General features: G+C 28.8%; 1 protein-coding gene across 5 annotated transcripts in view; it reads right to left on the reverse strand.

Annotated features, from left to right (window-relative positions):
- LOC142323061 (uncharacterized) overlaps positions 1 to 18,489 on the reverse strand; it is a 112,282-nt gene that overhangs the window by 50,754 nt on the left and 43,039 nt on the right. For all 5 annotated transcript variants that reach the window (XM_075362209.1, XM_075362198.1, XM_075362227.1 and 2 more), the window contains one exon: positions 1,483 to 1,721. In XM_075362209.1, coding sequence (XP_075218324.1) covers positions 1,483 to 1,721 — 239 coding nt within the window. The remainder of the gene's footprint in view (positions 1 to 1,482; positions 1,722 to 18,489) is intronic.

Consider the following 18,489-nt stretch of genomic DNA (forward strand, 5'->3'; position numbering starts at 1 on the left):
ATAATAAACTGTTCGTTGTTACACTAATTAGATACAATTGCTGACAAAGCAGAGCCAATGTCACTTTCATCAAGTACTAAGCGCGACTGAGCTTTAATGATTGATCAAAACAAATCTCCCATCACTTCTAAATGTCCAACACTTAGCGCTGTAAATAGTAAATAAAAAGTACTGACATTCAATATCACGTTCAGCTGTTTCCAATACCACTAAGGAATTACAAAAGTAAATTAAATGTCAAACAGTATCACCTATAACCTAGAAGGCATTGGTGATGTTTCAGTCCCTGCAGTGTATATGATTGCTCTTCTAACTATTTTTTTCAACTAACTTCACTTAAAGAAGTATGGATAGGCAGATCAGAGGATCTTGGTGGCCACAATCTTTTAGAGATGATTCTTCCACTGAAAAAATCCTGTAGCATCTCCATAGTGGAGTGAGCTGTACAGCAAATGGCGCTGTCCTGTTGTAACCAGGAGTCATGCTCTTCCTCTTGTAATAAGACTATGAACTGTTGGATAACTTCTTGGTAGACAGCATCATTCAGTTTTATTTTAAAAACAAGGGTTCTATTATTATTCATCACCTTGAAACCACACCATATACCTAATTTTTGTGAGTGTAGGGGAAGAGATTAAAAAAAAATGTGCAGGTTTTCAGTACACCAAGTCGGCTAGTTTTGACTACTAAAATACCCACTAAGGTGAAACAAGCCATGCTTCATCTATGAAAAACACTTGATGTAAATAATTAAATTATTTATATTTAATGATAATAATTGTTGTCTCTAATGAAGTTCTTTAACCAATGACAGTAATGAACACTTCTAGCACAATCAGCATTAGTTAGTTCACAGAAAACTTCTCCTCACTGCAGTGCGGACAATGCAACAAAATGTTCTTTTCCTGGCTTAGCCTCCACAGAAATTTATTAGATCTTGTAACTGCTGCTTTAATGTCCTGTACGACCTGTGTTGAGCATGTTTCTGGTCTAATACTGAACCTATTCCATAAATTTTTTTAAACTAAATTATGATTAACACTTTTCACTGCGCTTCCTTTTCAAACTTCACCCTGAACTTTCACAGATACACAACATGAGATTCGATCTCTAAATTAGTTTCTATCACATATTCATCCGCATTTTATCAAACAACACACACTTAAGCAAATTTGTGCAAAAACCAAAGCTCAACACAGACTGGCAATACTCAAATGTGCAGGTAATGAACAGTTCTCCCTACTCAGCTCCAGTCGTACAAACATCTTCCACATTGTTTTACCACAAATACAAGCATTTTAACAAAAATATACATCTAATATAAACAAATGAGTGATTGGGCCTCTTTTAAGTTGAACAGCCTGTACATTAATTAAATTACAAGTGTTGGATATAATCAAAAGTAAATTATGTACATAAAATAAAAATTCAATTATAAAAAAATATGTTTGCAATATACAAATCACAACAATAAGGACTTACCATTAATATCAACAAGAGGTGGTGGTAGTTCATCATCAGTGCTGCCAACATTATGTGAACTTGATATCAATTGTGAATTACACATATTGCTGTGGGGTTTATCAGAACCATTAGACAAGTAATATCGATTAGATCCTACTCTTTCTTCATAATTATTCACATTTTTATTATTCTGTTTATTGTCTTTTTTGTGGTTTGTGTGTTTATCATTTTTAAAATTGTTCCCTTTGTCACTTGATCTGAAAATAAAGAAATATACTATAAATTCAAAGATCTACATCATTATTAATGGAGAGTGTATGACAGACAATTTTTTTATTAAAAACAAATCTGACAGACTTCAAAAAATAAAAAAATACTTGCAGCTACCCTGCAGAACTACCACCAATTTATAGTATAATTATAATAGGTAGCCTAAAAAGTAGTGGGCCTTTTGCATACAAAATAATATCACAAAGTCATTTGACAGTTAGCAAATATGCAAAATGTGTTGGCATTCTTATACTCAGATGTAAGGTATTGCGACGTGAACATGAGTGAACTTTCCACAAAACTGTGCTATATTTTACAATTTTATTTCAATAAAGATGCAAATGCTGTACAGGCCTGTGATGAAATTTGTGCTGTTTATGGACAAGATACGTTAACAAAAGCAAAAGCCAAAAGATGGCTGTTGCTTTCATTCTAGAAATTTTGATGTTCAAGATGCTCCTCAAAGTGGGTGACCTATCACAGAAAAAGTGTATAGTATTCAGGCAAAAGTCGAGGAAGGCCAGTAAGTAAAAAGTAATGACATCGCTAATGAACTATACATCCATCACCATACAGTTGTTAAACAGTTTGAAGAAAGCTGGTTACAAAAAGAAGCTTGACATTTGGGTACCACATGTTCTGATTCAGAAAAATTTACTCGATCGAATTTCTATCAGCAAATCTCAACTGGAATATAACAAACTTGAGCCATTTCTGAAATGGTTTATATGAGAGGTGAATAACCTACAACAATATGTGAAAAAGATTTTGGTTGAAGCAAGGAGAACCTCCACAGTCTGTGACAAAACCCATACTGACATCCAGGAAGGTTATACTATCTAAATTTGTTCTGATTATTTACATTATCTACTTCAAATACATGTGTTTTTATTTAATATTGGTAAATTATATTTATAAGCATGTTTGATTATAACTTCATCATCACCAAATGTAATATTAGTGGTGTTGATCATGTCCACTCCGAAAGATATCAACTTTCAAATTTTATTGATAATATTAATAATAATAAAAAATAAATCACCAATATAGACAAACAAAAATTATCAAATATATAATATGATAAAAAAAAAGTAAAAGAAAATAATGCCTTTATAGTCAAATCCAATAAACACACAGATTGTTATTGATAATGATGTATATATTAAAGAAAACAATCAATTTAAAGAAATGAAATATCCTACTTGTAAATTTAAAAAAGATATCATTCACAACATTAAAAATAGTAAACACATTTAAAGGATGATCACATCAAAGGAAATTTTAAATTAACCAATGTAAAAGCCCGCCCCTACTTTAAGAGCTTTAGCGAAAATAGATAAAACAGGTATACCAATGAGACCTTTAATAAATTGCATTAATTCCCCCACTTATTTATTAAGTAAAATTCTATCCAAAAAACTTAAGAAACATATTAATTTTAATAATAAACATATTTTAAAGAATGAGTATGAATTGATAGATATAATTATTAAGATAGATATAAACAATATAACAATAGATCTATAGACAATATACATGTATTATAAATACAAAATATACAATATACATATATAGACAATACAACAAAACTATTAACTTTGGACAAACAGGATACATATACTAACATCGATACCGGAAAAAAGAATATATATATATATATTTTTATTAATTAAAAATATATAACAGATTTAAAAATAGATAATAGTACAATATATGAAACAATAAACTTATTAAATTTATGAATCAAATGTAACTATTTGAATTTAAAAATAAGTATTACATACAAGAAAAAGGTCTCACCATGGGTTCTTCACTTTCATCAATATTGGCCAATATATTTATAAATAACTTAGAAAACAATAATTTTACACAGCATTATTAAAAAAATATTTTACTGTATAAAAGATACATTGACGACATTTTAATTATTTATAACCAACAATGCAACGATGATGAACATAAAATAATAAATGAAATGAATTCTTTATATAATATTAAGTTAAGGTAAACTCAGGAAAATAATAATAATATAGATTTTTGAGATATAAAAATTATAAAAATAAATCAAATACTGACATTTTTAGGAAACCCACCAAGCTAAATACAGTAATACCTTACAAATCCTTTCATCCTTATAACCAAAAAATGGCCACTTGATATATATATATATATATATATATATATATATATAGCCTTAAAATATCTAAAATATGATAAAAAATTAAAAAACAAAATAAATATCAAATACATTGTCGCAAATAACAAATATAATAAAAATTTAATAGATAAATTACTTAATAATAAAATACAAAATTTAAATAAAGGATAACAGAAAATTAACTAATAACGATAATACCTATACTAAAATCAAGTATAACAAATTATAGGAATTTAAACAAAATATTTAAATTATTTGGTTTAAAAACTGCAATGTAACAAATAATAAAACAATAAAACATAAATAATATAAATCCATCTAAAAAAATAAAGACAATAATAAAATTAATTTAGATGGGCAGGGGGTGTGTATAATTTAAAATGTGCAGATTACGAATTAATATACATTGGCAAGACCAATCAGTCATTCTCTGTTAGAATACAAGAACATATTAATTGTGTAAAAAAGATCAAATAGAAAAACTTAATTTCGCCAAACATATAATAAATAGTACAGGCAATTTGTCATCAAAATAGGCTGTATTTGAAAATCCTTACCTACCGATTGATCTTTTGTCCATGCGTTAGGGGTGATGAGGGAAGCTTAACTCCAGATTTTTAACATTCCCCTCCCATAGATTTTTGAAAAACTCGAAATACTCAAAAAGTTTTTGAAATGTGTTTTTCTCTGAATTTATGCATTTTAGAGAAAAGTTTTTCAAACAAAAATATAAATTGACTGTACTAAAATAACAACCATAATTACAACTCTGAAAATTTTATTGATATACTCACTATTTCAAATAATATACACATTATCAATAATATAAGTCGACAGTTTTAAACTATGATAACAACTGTTATATTATATTACATTACATAAACAAATTTACATGACAAAAAAGTTTTATTTTAATATGATTATAACAACAAATTTTTTTAGTTCCCGATGATGGAATTTTATTCCGAAAGCGCTTGAACACATATATAAAAGAACTGTTGGCAAGTGAGTTTTTTAATTATATAATCATATTTACGGGACATATTCAATAAAATTATTATAAATCTTTCGTATGTATAACTGATGTTATAATGCTATGTTTACTGGTACATTTTTTGAATGCTAGAGAAACCTAAAACCCATATTTTTAACAAGACAGACCATTTCAGACCAAATGCTTTGGGTCAGTAACACTATATCCCAACATAACCAAAAAAAAAACATATTTTTAATCATAAGTTCAATACCAGTGAACCAATTTTCATTTTATTTGTACCAAACTAATTCTCATTCAAAGGGCCTTCCAATGAAAGCTAAAGGGTATTACAAGCTAAAATGTCTCATTTAAAAAAATTAAGTTTTCAACCCTCAACAATTTAAGAAGCATTTAAGAGCAAAATTGTGTTGTTGGTAATTAAAAAAATAAATTTCACAGTTTTAATCTGCAGATTATAATTATTTCAAACAGTTTAAGAAATAATATAATGTAATTTTATAGTTATTTTTCTTGGACTGAAATTTAAAAAAAGTACTACCCCAGATGGTTTTTCGCACCTACCGAGTGAAAGGGTGGAAGGATTTTAATTTTCTTTTTACCAAAATTTGTTACTTTTTTTGGGTTGTCAATTAATGTAATTGGGTGTCAATTAATGGTATGTAAACGATACCATTGCCATTTACAATTTTTGAGTTGGGGAAGGTGTAGCAGAGAGGGAGAGTTCCACCTCTTTGAAGATAATTTTATAAAGGTTTCCCCCGAGAATAATATTAATGCCTAAAAACGGAAATATGACAGGACTGATAGCTGTTGAATAATAAAAATGTAACTTTTCAAATGATCACCAGATATATAAATTTTTATACATATCTATTTAAAAATAAAACTTATTACATTAATTTTGAAGTATATGGGGTTTGTCCTCTGAAATTCTGGAGCTTAAACATGTCTAGGAAGAATAAAAAATAAGAAATATTTTAATGTAAATAGATGAAAAATTCTTTCTTAAATTACAATCTTGTTTTTTTATAAATTATTTACTTAAAATTTCCCTTTAAACAATTTTATCTGCTCTAAAAGAAAATGTATAATAAAACAAGACATATTTAGCTCATTTTTTCTGTTCAGTAATAATATATTTATTAATAAAAAATAAACATTACATTTACTAAACTTATAGAAAAATTCCCTTTTTGAATTATATAAACAGCAATGCTGTTCAATAATTAAAAACAAATGACAACAGCAGAAAGACTATTGAATACAAGCAATAAAATTAAAAATCTGATGTGGACACCACATGACTATCTTGTACACCTATTAATTAAATTGCATAAACACTTTTTTTTTTTAATGAAAAGTACACAAAATCTTATTTCATCAATAACATCTGAAAATTTTTAATTGATTTAATTATTAATTGTAAAAATTTAAATGAATAAATCAATAATTTAAATTAAGTCAAAGAAAGAAAGTTAAAGAAAGGGATGAAGTCTGATTCAAATCGATGTGTCTTCTCCTAAGATCCAAACATTTCATTAATTAAAATGTTATTTGGCTATAACTCTTGAACCAATGAAATAAGTACCACTTATGATGTATCATTGAACATCTCTTAGTGAGGGCTTACTACTTTAGTTAAGAAAAAGTCCAAAATTCAATTTTTTTGGATTTTGGGCTTTTTTGGACACCTTTTGTCCAAAGATTGCAATGAAAAGGGAAGGTGCACAACTAGATATGTTACAACAGTCCTAAATCCAAAATTTCAACATCCTACAGCTAATTGTTTTTGAGTTTTGCGAGATACATACGTACAGACGTCACACCGAAACTAGTCAGAATTGAATCAGAGCTGGTCAAAATGAATATTTCCATTGAAATTTGAAAACCAAAATTTTTTGCGATTACAATAATAAAAATTTTAAAACCCACAAAGCAGTTTTGAAGAAACATATCTACTGCAGTGCCCCTGGTGACATAAAAAACTAATCTAAAAACCTGCTTTGAGGTTGAATAACTGTGCCTAGATGCACCTTCCAGTATTCATAACTTATGCTGCTGGATCATTAATATCTTTCAATAAATACCTTTTTAGTATGATTGATTATATTTTATTATATGTAATTTATAACAGATTTAAATACAATTCATTTATTTTAATATTGTAATATTAACTTATTTCACACTGTTGAAGTTAATTATGATGTAGATGTACATTATTTGTATTTTAAGAAGTATTATAAAGTATTTTATTTAGATTCACATTTAAGTGAATCCTAACTGTAAATTGAATTAACTAACAATAGTATTATACTCAAAATATATATAATAAAATTGACAATAATTACTAGCTGTTAAACTCAAACAGATTAACAGATTTATATGCCTTACATAAGTAAGAAGAAAATAGTTACATAGTTTCTTTAACATCAACAAGAACACAAAACTGAACATAACTGCCTGTCAAAAATCCTAAGGATTTTTTCTTTATAATATTGTAATGAAATATTACAAACAATAACATGAAATAATATTAATAATAATAATATAATTAATTATAAATATGTATTATACAAAGTAAGATAATCTAATATGCTGTATAATAATATGATTACTGAAGAAAATTTACAGCTAATAACATGAAATAAATGATTTTAAGTGTATATTACACAATATAATATAAATATCAGAGAAAAAAAATTAAACATATTGCTTATAGTTAAATTATTGAATCAATAGTTTCAAATTATATTCACATCAGTTGTAAATAATACAATAATAAATAGTAATGAATAATAATAATAATCTTAGAGCTCAGATATATAAGTTACTTATCAGCAATATTTCCTTTATAACAAGCAAGTGCACATATATATATATATATATATATATATCTTAATAATTATTTTTCTAGTAAATCAGGTAATCTATATTGCTTACTGTGCCTAACTCATATAAATAATAGGATTTCTTTAAGAGTGTTGTTCGTGAGTCCTCATGATGTCCAGGTGTATTCATTGAAACCCACAGAGTTAGTCACACATCTTCCCAAATCAGCTGATTTGGAAGTTGAGAGTTCCAGCGTTCAAATCATTTCATTTAAAAATCATATTGTTTCTAAAGCTATAAAAAATTGTATTTTTTATAAAAAGATTTTCACTGAATTTTAGGACTATCACCACATTTAGAACTTTATATTTTGCATTTATTTATCCACATTTTTTATACTGCTCAAGCGGTAGAATTGATGCTTAATAGGAGACCTAATACTTTTGAACTTTTTAAAAAACTACAAAAAGTGAACCACCTTTTCTTTAGATATTTTTCTTATAAAACTGGTCACACAATGCATTATTTGGATTACAATTATAATCGAATTACATCTACATTAGGTATACAATCGGTACAATCATCAATTTTAAGATGTGATATAATTTTTGCCTATAAAATTATTAATAATCATATTGATTGTCCAGAATTGCGTTCAAAATTTGATTTTTTTTGTCCTAATTGGAAACTTAGAAACAATAACTATTACTTTTATGTAGATATTAATAAAGACGTTCGATCAATTGTTCAACGATTGTCATTAAATTGTAATAATAACACTAATGGTCTGATTTGTATAATTTTAATTTGTATCAAATTAAATTTAGATCTAGATGTTTATTAAAATATGAATGAAATAATTAATAATGTTGACCATTTATTTCATTAACTTTATTTTATATCATAGGATTTATGCCATTTCTTTTAATAAATAAATAGATATGAGAAATCTATTCCGATCAGGAATGATAATCTGCTAAAATAAGTAATATGTAAATATCAGAATATATTCTGATTGGAATCGATAATCCACTATAATGAACATTGTTTGGGATTAATAAACTGCTACAATGAGCATATGCATATGTGTATATGTATGTACATGCAAGTTTGAGTTGTGTGTATGTATGCATGTTGTGTGTGTTTGTACATGTATGTAATACAATAGCCAGTTCGTAAATCATTTAAGTGTAGAGTAATATGAACATGATGTAATAGTTTCATTGATATGCATCTAGCTAATAACAATAATACATTAAGCAACAGATTAAATCATAATATAAGATTACAATTACAACATAAGTCACAATAGTAACATAATGTATTAAACAATATATCTTGGAAATATCATTTAAATTATCTAATTATTTATTTAAATAATAAAATTTATGTTAATCTTTAAAAAAATATAACTTATGTATAGGTCTCTTTAGTAAACCATTACAGTATGTTCTTCTACAACTCTAACTAAATTGTCAGAACCTGTTTTTCATACTTTCTCTTTCCTGTTTAGCCTTCGGTAATTACCATTCAGATAATACTGCAGAGGATGAATGAGTATGATAAGTATGAGTGTAAATGAAGTGCAGTCTTGTACAGTCTCTTGACCATTCCTGAGATGTGTGTTTAATTGAAACCCAACCACCAAAGAACACTGGTATCCACGATCTAGTATTCAAATCCGTGTAAAAATAACTGACTTTACTAGGACTTGAACACTGGAACTCTCGACCTCCAAATCAGCTGATTTGGAAGGAATGCATTCAACACTAGACCAACCCGGTGGGTCAAATTGTCAGAACCCGTATCACAACTCCAGCACACCAGCAAAGAAGCATGGGGTTGTAGCCTGGGTTACAACTCCAAGCTTCCAATGCACAGGTTAAGTATTTTCTTTGGTGATAATAACGAGATCTCCAACTGAAAGGTTACATGTGGGAAAACACCATTTGTTATGTTGTTCAAGATAGTGCAGATAGTACTTTGACCATCGTCTCCAAATGGATTGCATAAATTTTTGGAGAAGTTGTCAGTGACGTAACAGGTAAAGATGTGTCCCAGTGAAAGTGGTACTGGGTCTCTATGATCTATGGAAATAGCAAAAATAGGACAAGAGTTAAGACAAGCCTTAATTTGTGTCAACACTATATAAAATTTCTCAAAGCTGAGAATTGTTTTTCCTATTACACAATATATATGATATTTGACACTTTTGATTGCACTTTCCCATAAACCATCAAAATGAGTTGATGAAGGAGGAATAAATGACAAGTAATCCCTTGTGATATTGAAAAGGTTTGAATAATTGTTTGACTTTAAAAGTTGGTACAAGTTGTACAAAATATTTCTAGCAGAATGAAAGTTAGCACCGTTATCAGAAAATATTTTAGCATGTATACCTCTGTGTGAAATGAATCTTTTGAAGGTGGAAATAAAAGATTGTGAAGTCAAATCAGAAAGTAACTATGAATGAATAGCCTTAGTGGCTAACATATAAAAATTTTTTAGTTAGTTTTTCTCACTCTCCCACGTACTGATTGACTATAAGTACATAGTTTCGTCGCATCTGTGGTCGCCTCCCGATATATGTTTGGCAATTTTCATTGATTTTGGCATAGCTGGGCATAACAACTTTACTCGTATACTAGGTATCTAATATTTGCCAAAATTAATAAAAAAAACTAAAATGTGCAGACTGCGTCGTGATAAACACGTTCTGACAAGTCCGTTCATCCCAGTCGGCGATCACCGCACACGGGAGGCGACCACAGATGCGATGAAACTATGTACTTATAGTCAATCAGTACGTGAGAGAGTGAGAAAAACAGTGTTTCATGTGTAAATTATTTATTTTAATAATTAAATTTTTAGAGAATTATTTATTTTAATAATTAAATTTTTAGAGAATTATTTATTTTATTTAGGTAAGTATTTTTAATTGGGAAATATCGTTGTAAAATGTTTTTTTATAAATTATATTTCATTATGCTCAGCTTCCCGTATGTATTTACTTAGGTATACGTTGACATAGTAAATAATTGCAAAACTTGTCATCTGCTGTTTTGGATACCTAAATAATTATTTAAAAAATTCTTTATTACAGCTTCACTGCAAGCATGGCATCTACAAAAAAGGAGAAGAACTCCGAACTTCCGACTTCTCTCATTTGCCATGAAAATCTCGCACACAATAAGAAATCAAATTTAGAGAGACACTTCACTAAAAAACATACTCAGTTTGTTAGTAAATATCCAGCCGGCGAAGAATGAAAAAAAGCTGTCGACGAGCTCCAAAAACAAAAACAGCAATCAAGTTCCATGTTAAGTAACTGGACGCAATCTACAAGTAATGTTAATCTGGCAAGCTTCGCGGTATCACTAGAAATTGCAAAAAAAAGGCAAACCATTCACAGATGATGAGTATCTCAAAGATTGCTTCATACGTGCATCTGAAGAACTGTTTCGTGATTTCAAAAACAAACCAGAAATCTTGAAAAAAATCAAAGATTTGCCACTATCCGATAAAACAGTACAAGGTAGAATAGCTAAAATGTCTTCAAATGTAACATATTTGCAGGTGGAAGATATTCAACTTTCTTCTGCCTTATCACTTGCTATAGATGAGTTTTGCGACATAAAAGAAACGGCACAAGTTGCCCTTTTTGTCAGGTATATGTCTTCCCAAGGTCCAAAAGAAGAACTTCTAGGATTGCTACCGCTCTTGGGACAAACTAAAAGGGAAGATAAACCGAATGCCGTACAAAAATGCCTTTAAGACAATAAGATCGATTTAAATCAAATAGTTTCAATAGCAACTGATGGAGCCAGAAATATGACAGGAAAAAATAAAGGGGCAACAAAGATTCTTCAGAGCAAAATAAACTACGAAATTCTTACGTTTCACTGCATAATACACCAAGAAGCGCTTTGTGCCCAAACATTTCCGGCCAAAATAGTTGAGGTCATGAATTTGGTAATCAAGATTGTTAACAGCATCTTGTCAAAAGCACTCTACCATCGACAGTTCAAAGAATTCTTAAATGAAATGGACACTCAGTATTCCAACCTCCTTCTTCACAATAAAGTGCGATGGCTTTCCAAAGGTAAGGTGTTGAAACGTTTTTCTTTGTGCTTGAATGAAATAAATACATTCCTAAATGAAAAAGGCATTAATCACCCTGAATTAGATAACGACAAATGGTTGCAAAAATTTTACTTTATGGTGGATATCACAGTGAAATTAAATGAGCTGAATCTAAAACTGCAAGGAAAGGGAAACCCAGCCTATGTTTTGGTAGAAGAATTGGTTTGTTTTGAAGAAAAATTAATTCTTTTTGCAGAAGATATTTAGAGCGGTAAATTACTTCTTTTTCAATTTCTAAAGCAATATCGCGATAAAACCTGTGCAACTGTTGACACGAATTACTTCAGCACAGTTACAAAAAAAATTAAAGATGAATTTTCCGACAGATTTGAGCAATTCAAAACCAACAAAACCACTCTAGCATTCATAGTAAATCCTCTCAATACAAATAGTAACGAAATCCACATTGAGCCATTTGGAATTCATACTGGATCTCTAGGAATGCAATTGATCGATTTAAAAAGTAAAGCTTTTAGGAGTGGAAAATTTACAGAGTTGAAAAGCAAGTTGGAAGAGTTGGAGGTACAGAAATGTATGTACGTAACGCAACAAAAGTGGACAGCTTTAAAAGAAATGCCACAAGTTGAGGCACTGATATTCGACGCATGGAATAGTCTTCCAGATTGCTACAGTGAGGTGAAGAAGTAGGCATTTGGAGTGCTGACTATCTTCAGATTGACATATTTGTGCGAGCAAGCGTTCTTGCATGAATATAATTAAAAGTAAAGTAAGAAGCCAACTAACAAATGAAAATTTAGTCGTCTTTGAAACTTAAAACAAGAAGTTATGAACCAAATTTATCCAAACTTTCTAAAACCATGCAAAGCCAACGCTCCCATTGAATTTGTTTGCTCAATTGTTTGTTATTGAAGTACAAGTTAGTGTTGTAAGTAAATATTTAATTGTTTTAATTTTTTATTTAAATAATAAGTAATCATTTAATAATGCCATATATATACTATCTAATTTGTTGTGAAAAACACTACTTATATATGAATAAATAGATATTTTTTCTTATGAATAAATAATTAGTTTTTTTTTATCAAAAAACTTTATTTATGTGAGTATTATTTATTGTTAGCAAGAAAAAATTTTGTGGCTCTTTAAAAACTTTGAAATTTTTAAAATTGTAATTTTTGACTCTTCCGAGTCAAAAGGTTGCCGACCCCTGCGCTAGAGAATCCGTTGTAAATTAGAATCACTGGATTTAACTGGTACCTATCAATATGTCTTTTTTTATGTCGGAGGTAATGAGATAATTATGAATTCAGAATCTTAACAATATAGAAAATAAATTTTGTTGGACAACAGGTCCAACTAGAAGAGTATCATTGAGATAAACCATTAGTGGTTTTAGATGAACCGTCGAAGGCCCTCTCAAAGTTTAGTAATTAGTAGTTGATTTAATTACCAGATGATGGGGGTAAGATAACACACATTTGATTTGTTTATTGACAAATCATCAAAGTTAAGTAATTACATGTGACCCAAGTCCAAATGTTCTTGTTTGAAAGTAGAATAGTCACGTCTAAGAATGAGGTCATTGTTTAGCCTTCTTTCCAATGATAAAAATCATTTCTTTGCATTTATGAAAGAACTGAAGCCTTATATTATCGAGATTAAATGGTAATTCCACTACAAATCTGGTTTGATTGTTTCAAGTACAATTGAGTTGAAAATGTTTTTTGCAAATCGAACTTTCATTAAATGAAATATCAGTATTAATTTCCTCAATTTTTCAGGAATTCTCAAGTGCAGTCAAAAGATTTGTATAATCCTTTCAAGAAATAAAGGATGCAAAGGTGTTACTGCTCTTTGAGTTAATAGAGTTAACAACCATTAAGAATATATCCCAGTTTGGTTTCTTGGAGAACAGAATATTTAAAGTTTCAAATAAATTTCTTAGGTAAAATAAAATTGTGCACCAATAAGGATGTCAGTTTTATTTATGTTAAATTCAGGATCTACAAAAAATAGATTATGAGGCAAATTGAAATGCGAAATATCAAAGGTACATGTTGGTAGGCTACCTGTTATTTCTGTTAAAATAGTTCAGTGCAACTGGAATGAAAAGTTCATATATAAAGAATGTAATGTCAATACAACACTATATTCAGAATAAGAAAGTGCATTATTTATTCCTAAAACAGGAATATAATTTTTTTAAAATGGAAGTTCTAACCTTCGTGTGAATTTATAAGTATAAAAGTTTGCTTAACTTCCAGAGTCAAGTAAAACTCAACATGTATGAATATTACCATGTACATCATTGGTAATACATAACGAGATAGATAAAATTATGTTTTTCTTTGACTAAAATTTAAATTATGAACGATTATCATTTTCAGACTTATCGTCTTTCAATTTAGAATTAATTTTATTTATATGAATAAGAGTGTTATATTGAGAACAAATCTCACATACACCTTTAGAATAACATTCATCAACTGAATGTCTTTAACTTAAAAATTAAAACAACAATTGTGATGTTCCAGAAATTCTTTCAGTTCATCAACAGAAAAATTATTTGCCTTATACTGCTTGTTAGCGTTTATATTAAAACATAAGTGTAGGATTTAGTTCCATTGTGTCCTTGTCCCTTGAAATTGTCTTGATGGTTTGACTTATTTGTATTGGTATTTTCAAGCATCTGCCTTCTAAATTCAAGGAATTCTATGAAATCTCTGAAAGTGGGATACCTTTGAGTTGAAAGTGTCTCCATCCATAATCTGGAGGTATTAATCTAACCTTGATGTTAACAACTGAACAATAAATTCATACGTATTGATGGGATTATGCATTGTCTCAAGAGCACTGACATATGAAGATACTTCGATAATAAATTTGGATAAATTATTCAAGATTCTCCCTTTATGGAATTTAGTTTTAAAATGTAATTTGCATTATGAGATGCAATTAAATATCTATTGTCAAAACACCTTCTTAATAGATAATTGGTAAATTTTTAATAATTGAAGGACGCTTCCATCCTTCAAGGAGGTATGTAAATAGTGGAGTTTTTGTAAATTACTTAAATCATTTCTATTGTGTATTAATCACTAAACTATAATAATATTGTCAGTCAAGAACATTGCCTCTGAAAAATGGTAAATTAATCAGTTGTAGTTGAGTTTGCTAAGTTGCTGTAACTAAATTAACTTCATCAATTGTAATTTGCGTAATTATCTACTAAACATTGTAATTTACATTCAAAACTGCATAAATCGTCTTCAACCTGTACATGATCTGAACAAACATCCTCATCATCTTCCATTTCAAGTTGCATTTGAATGGCATTTGCCTTGCAACTCTTGAAAGTTTCTTAATTTAATCCGCAAAAGATGAATATCAATTTGAGAGAAATTATATTTTTCAATAACTGTACAATTCTTGTTATAGAGGATTTAATTGATCCTTTCTGTCTAATTAATTGTTCTCTGTTCATTATGAATTAAGTCTTAATTAACAATGATGAGTATAAAAAATAATTAAATGAAATTACTTAATGGTAATGAAGAAATAAGTTGTAGGTTGTATTTCATTGAATAATTGGCAGCCTTAATAACTCATTTTTTGATGAAACATAAATTGATATGTTGAACGATTTGTAACACATGTCTTTAACCAAAGAATACCACAATAAATCAAATCTTCACATATCCATGGCACAGAGAACCAAAAAAAAATGTTAGAATAACTGTGCCTAAATGCACCTTCCAGTATTCAGAACTTACACCACTCAATCATTAATGTCTTTTAATAAATACCTTGTTAGTTAGTGTGATCAATTACATTTTTATTATATGTAATTTATAACAGATTTAGATACATTTTGTTTATTTTAAGATGCATTATTCATATCTTAAGTATTATATTAAAATATTTTATTTAATTCACATTTAAGTTACATCTTTAACGGAACTGAATTAACTTTAAATACATCTTTAATTGAGCTGATTTAATTTTAACTACATCTTTAACTGAACTGAATTTACTAATAATACATCTTTAACTAAATTAATTAACAATAATATTATAAAGACAAACCAATAAAGGGTTGGTCTAGTAGTGAACATATCTTCACAAATCAGGTGATTTGGAAGTCGACAGTTCCATCATTCAAGTTCTAGCAAAGGCAGTTACTTTTATACGGATTTGAATACTAGATCATAGATACTGATGTTCTTTGATGATTGGGATTCAATTAACCACACAGAAATGGTCGACCTGAGACTGTACAAAACTACACTTCACTTACACTCACACACATCATCCTCATTCATCCTCTGTGGTAATTCCTGGAGGCTAAACACAAAAAAGGAAGTATTATGAAGACAAAATATAAATTACAAAACAGGTGTTGGAACTCAATTAGATTACCATATTTACATGCCTTATATAAGTAAGAAGAAAAGAGTTACATAGTTTATCATTAATAAGGAGGACGTGAAACTGAACAACACATATGTAATTCAAAAAACTGCATCGAGATCGGTCCAGTAATTTTTGAGGAAAACAGTAACAGACAACCGACAGAAAATATCAGCTGTTTGAAAAGAATTTCTACTATCTATATATAGATGTATATATCAAATAACAGGTAATGAATTTACCTGTTATTTGATATAACAGATTTAAAGGGTTAAAATGGAGTAAAAATTAAATTTACAACTTTTTTTTTAATTTTTCTGTAACAAATTAAGATATCAACTTCATTTTTAGTATGCGTAATCGTTATGGAAATAACTAATTTAAAAACAAATTTCTACATTTTTTTTAAATCCAACTTTGAAAGTGTGAAGAAAGTAAAAAATGTTTAATAATGATTGCAAATTTTCCCAATTTCTAACTACAATAAATGAGATATTTACTAGATTTGAGCTTACAAATATCCTTCATATAAATATGTAAAACCATTTTTGGGGTTTTTGAATTTCAATTTTTTAAGGAATATGATAGTGTACAGCATATGCCGTGGCAGCTCACCCAACACACCCATTGCCATTGTTACTATATTTGCGACACAACAGGCAGCACTTGACTAAAAATCATAAAATAAAAATTGAATGGTATAGGAAATGCAAGTAACCATATAGTGTGGGGAAGATGCTAGTTACACCATATTTTATTTCAAAATCTCAGCTCTGCTTGAAACTTGTATCATGTACGAACAGCATGCTGTGATAAGATTTTTATTTTCTGTAGACGAAAAACCTACTGAAATGAAAGTCGATCAAAGAAGTTAAATCTGATAGATCAAGTATCACCAATTTTCATAGTAGCAGAAGACCAGTAAAGTTGCAACTTATGCTTTACAAAATTGCATTAACTATTTTACTCACGAGTACAGATATAAAAATTTAATAAATTGCTGAAATTTGTAATGTATAAGGACATCATAAAAATCTACGAGATTGTTGAAATTAAAAGTGCATCAGCAATGTCCATTCCATTATCAAACTACAGAAAAAACAAACTTAAAATTATAAAACCAAAGTTCTGAATTACAAGTATTTAGAAATTTTTGATCTAAACTTTAATGAATAAAAATAACTTTTATACTTTTTCATTGAAAGTTAAAATATTACTGAAATAAAATCAATATAGAAGTAGCTTATAAAAAATTAAGAGGGAAAGGCAGCCAAAATGAGTCTATAGAATTTATAATTGAAATCTTAGCAGCAAGATAACTTACCCAGTCCTAATAACAATTTATTTATGGGCATTCAGCAATTTCTGACTGGTATTCAGTCAGAAAGCACATATGCTTTTGAATGAAATTCTTTTTTCAATTAGAAGTGAAGAATCCCTTCTGGGTACCAGATAGTTTGGTACACAATTTTTAAAACTAGTTTGAGCCAAATAATCTATTAATTGAATTTAATGTATTAGGAATTCAAGTTGTTTTTAATAACCTTTCGAATGACTGTTTCAATAAAACTTTAAGCCAGAAGCTTTTCATTAATTTAGCTCCCAGTATTTTTAAATAACTTTAATATTTAAAGAGAATATTATCAACATAAAAGTATTGATCATTTTTTTTTTTTTTTTTGTCTTCAGTCATTTGACTGGTTTGATGCAGCTCTCCAAGATTCCCTATCTAGTGCTAGTCGTTTCATTTCAGTATACCCTCTACATCCTACATCCCCAACAATTTGTTTTACATACTCCAAACGTGGCCTGCCTACACAATTTTTCCCTTCTACCTGTCCTTCCAATATTAAAGCGACTATTCCAGGATGCCTTAGTATGTGGCCTATAAGTCTGTTTCTTCTTTTAACTATATTCTTCCAAATGCTTCTTTCTTCATCTATTTGCCGCAATACCTCTTCATTTGTCACTTTATCCACCCATCTGATTTTTAACATTCTCCTATAGCACCACATTTCAAAAGCTTCTAATCTTTTCTTCTCAGATACTCCGATTGTCCAAGTTTCACTTCCATATAAAGCGACACTCCAAACATACACTTTCAAAAATCTTTTCCTGACATTTAAATTCATTTTTGATGTAAACAAATTATATTTCTTACTGAAGGCTCGTTTAGCTTGTGCTATTCGGCATTTTATATCGCTCCTGCTTCGTCCATCTTTAGTAATTTTACTTCCCAAATAACAAAATTCTTCTA

Source organism: Lycorma delicatula, chromosome 1, assembly GCF_047948215.1.
Source record: "Lycorma delicatula isolate Av1 chromosome 1, ASM4794821v1, whole genome shotgun sequence".
NCBI classification, from domain to species: domain Eukaryota; kingdom Metazoa; phylum Arthropoda; class Insecta; order Hemiptera; family Fulgoridae; genus Lycorma; species Lycorma delicatula.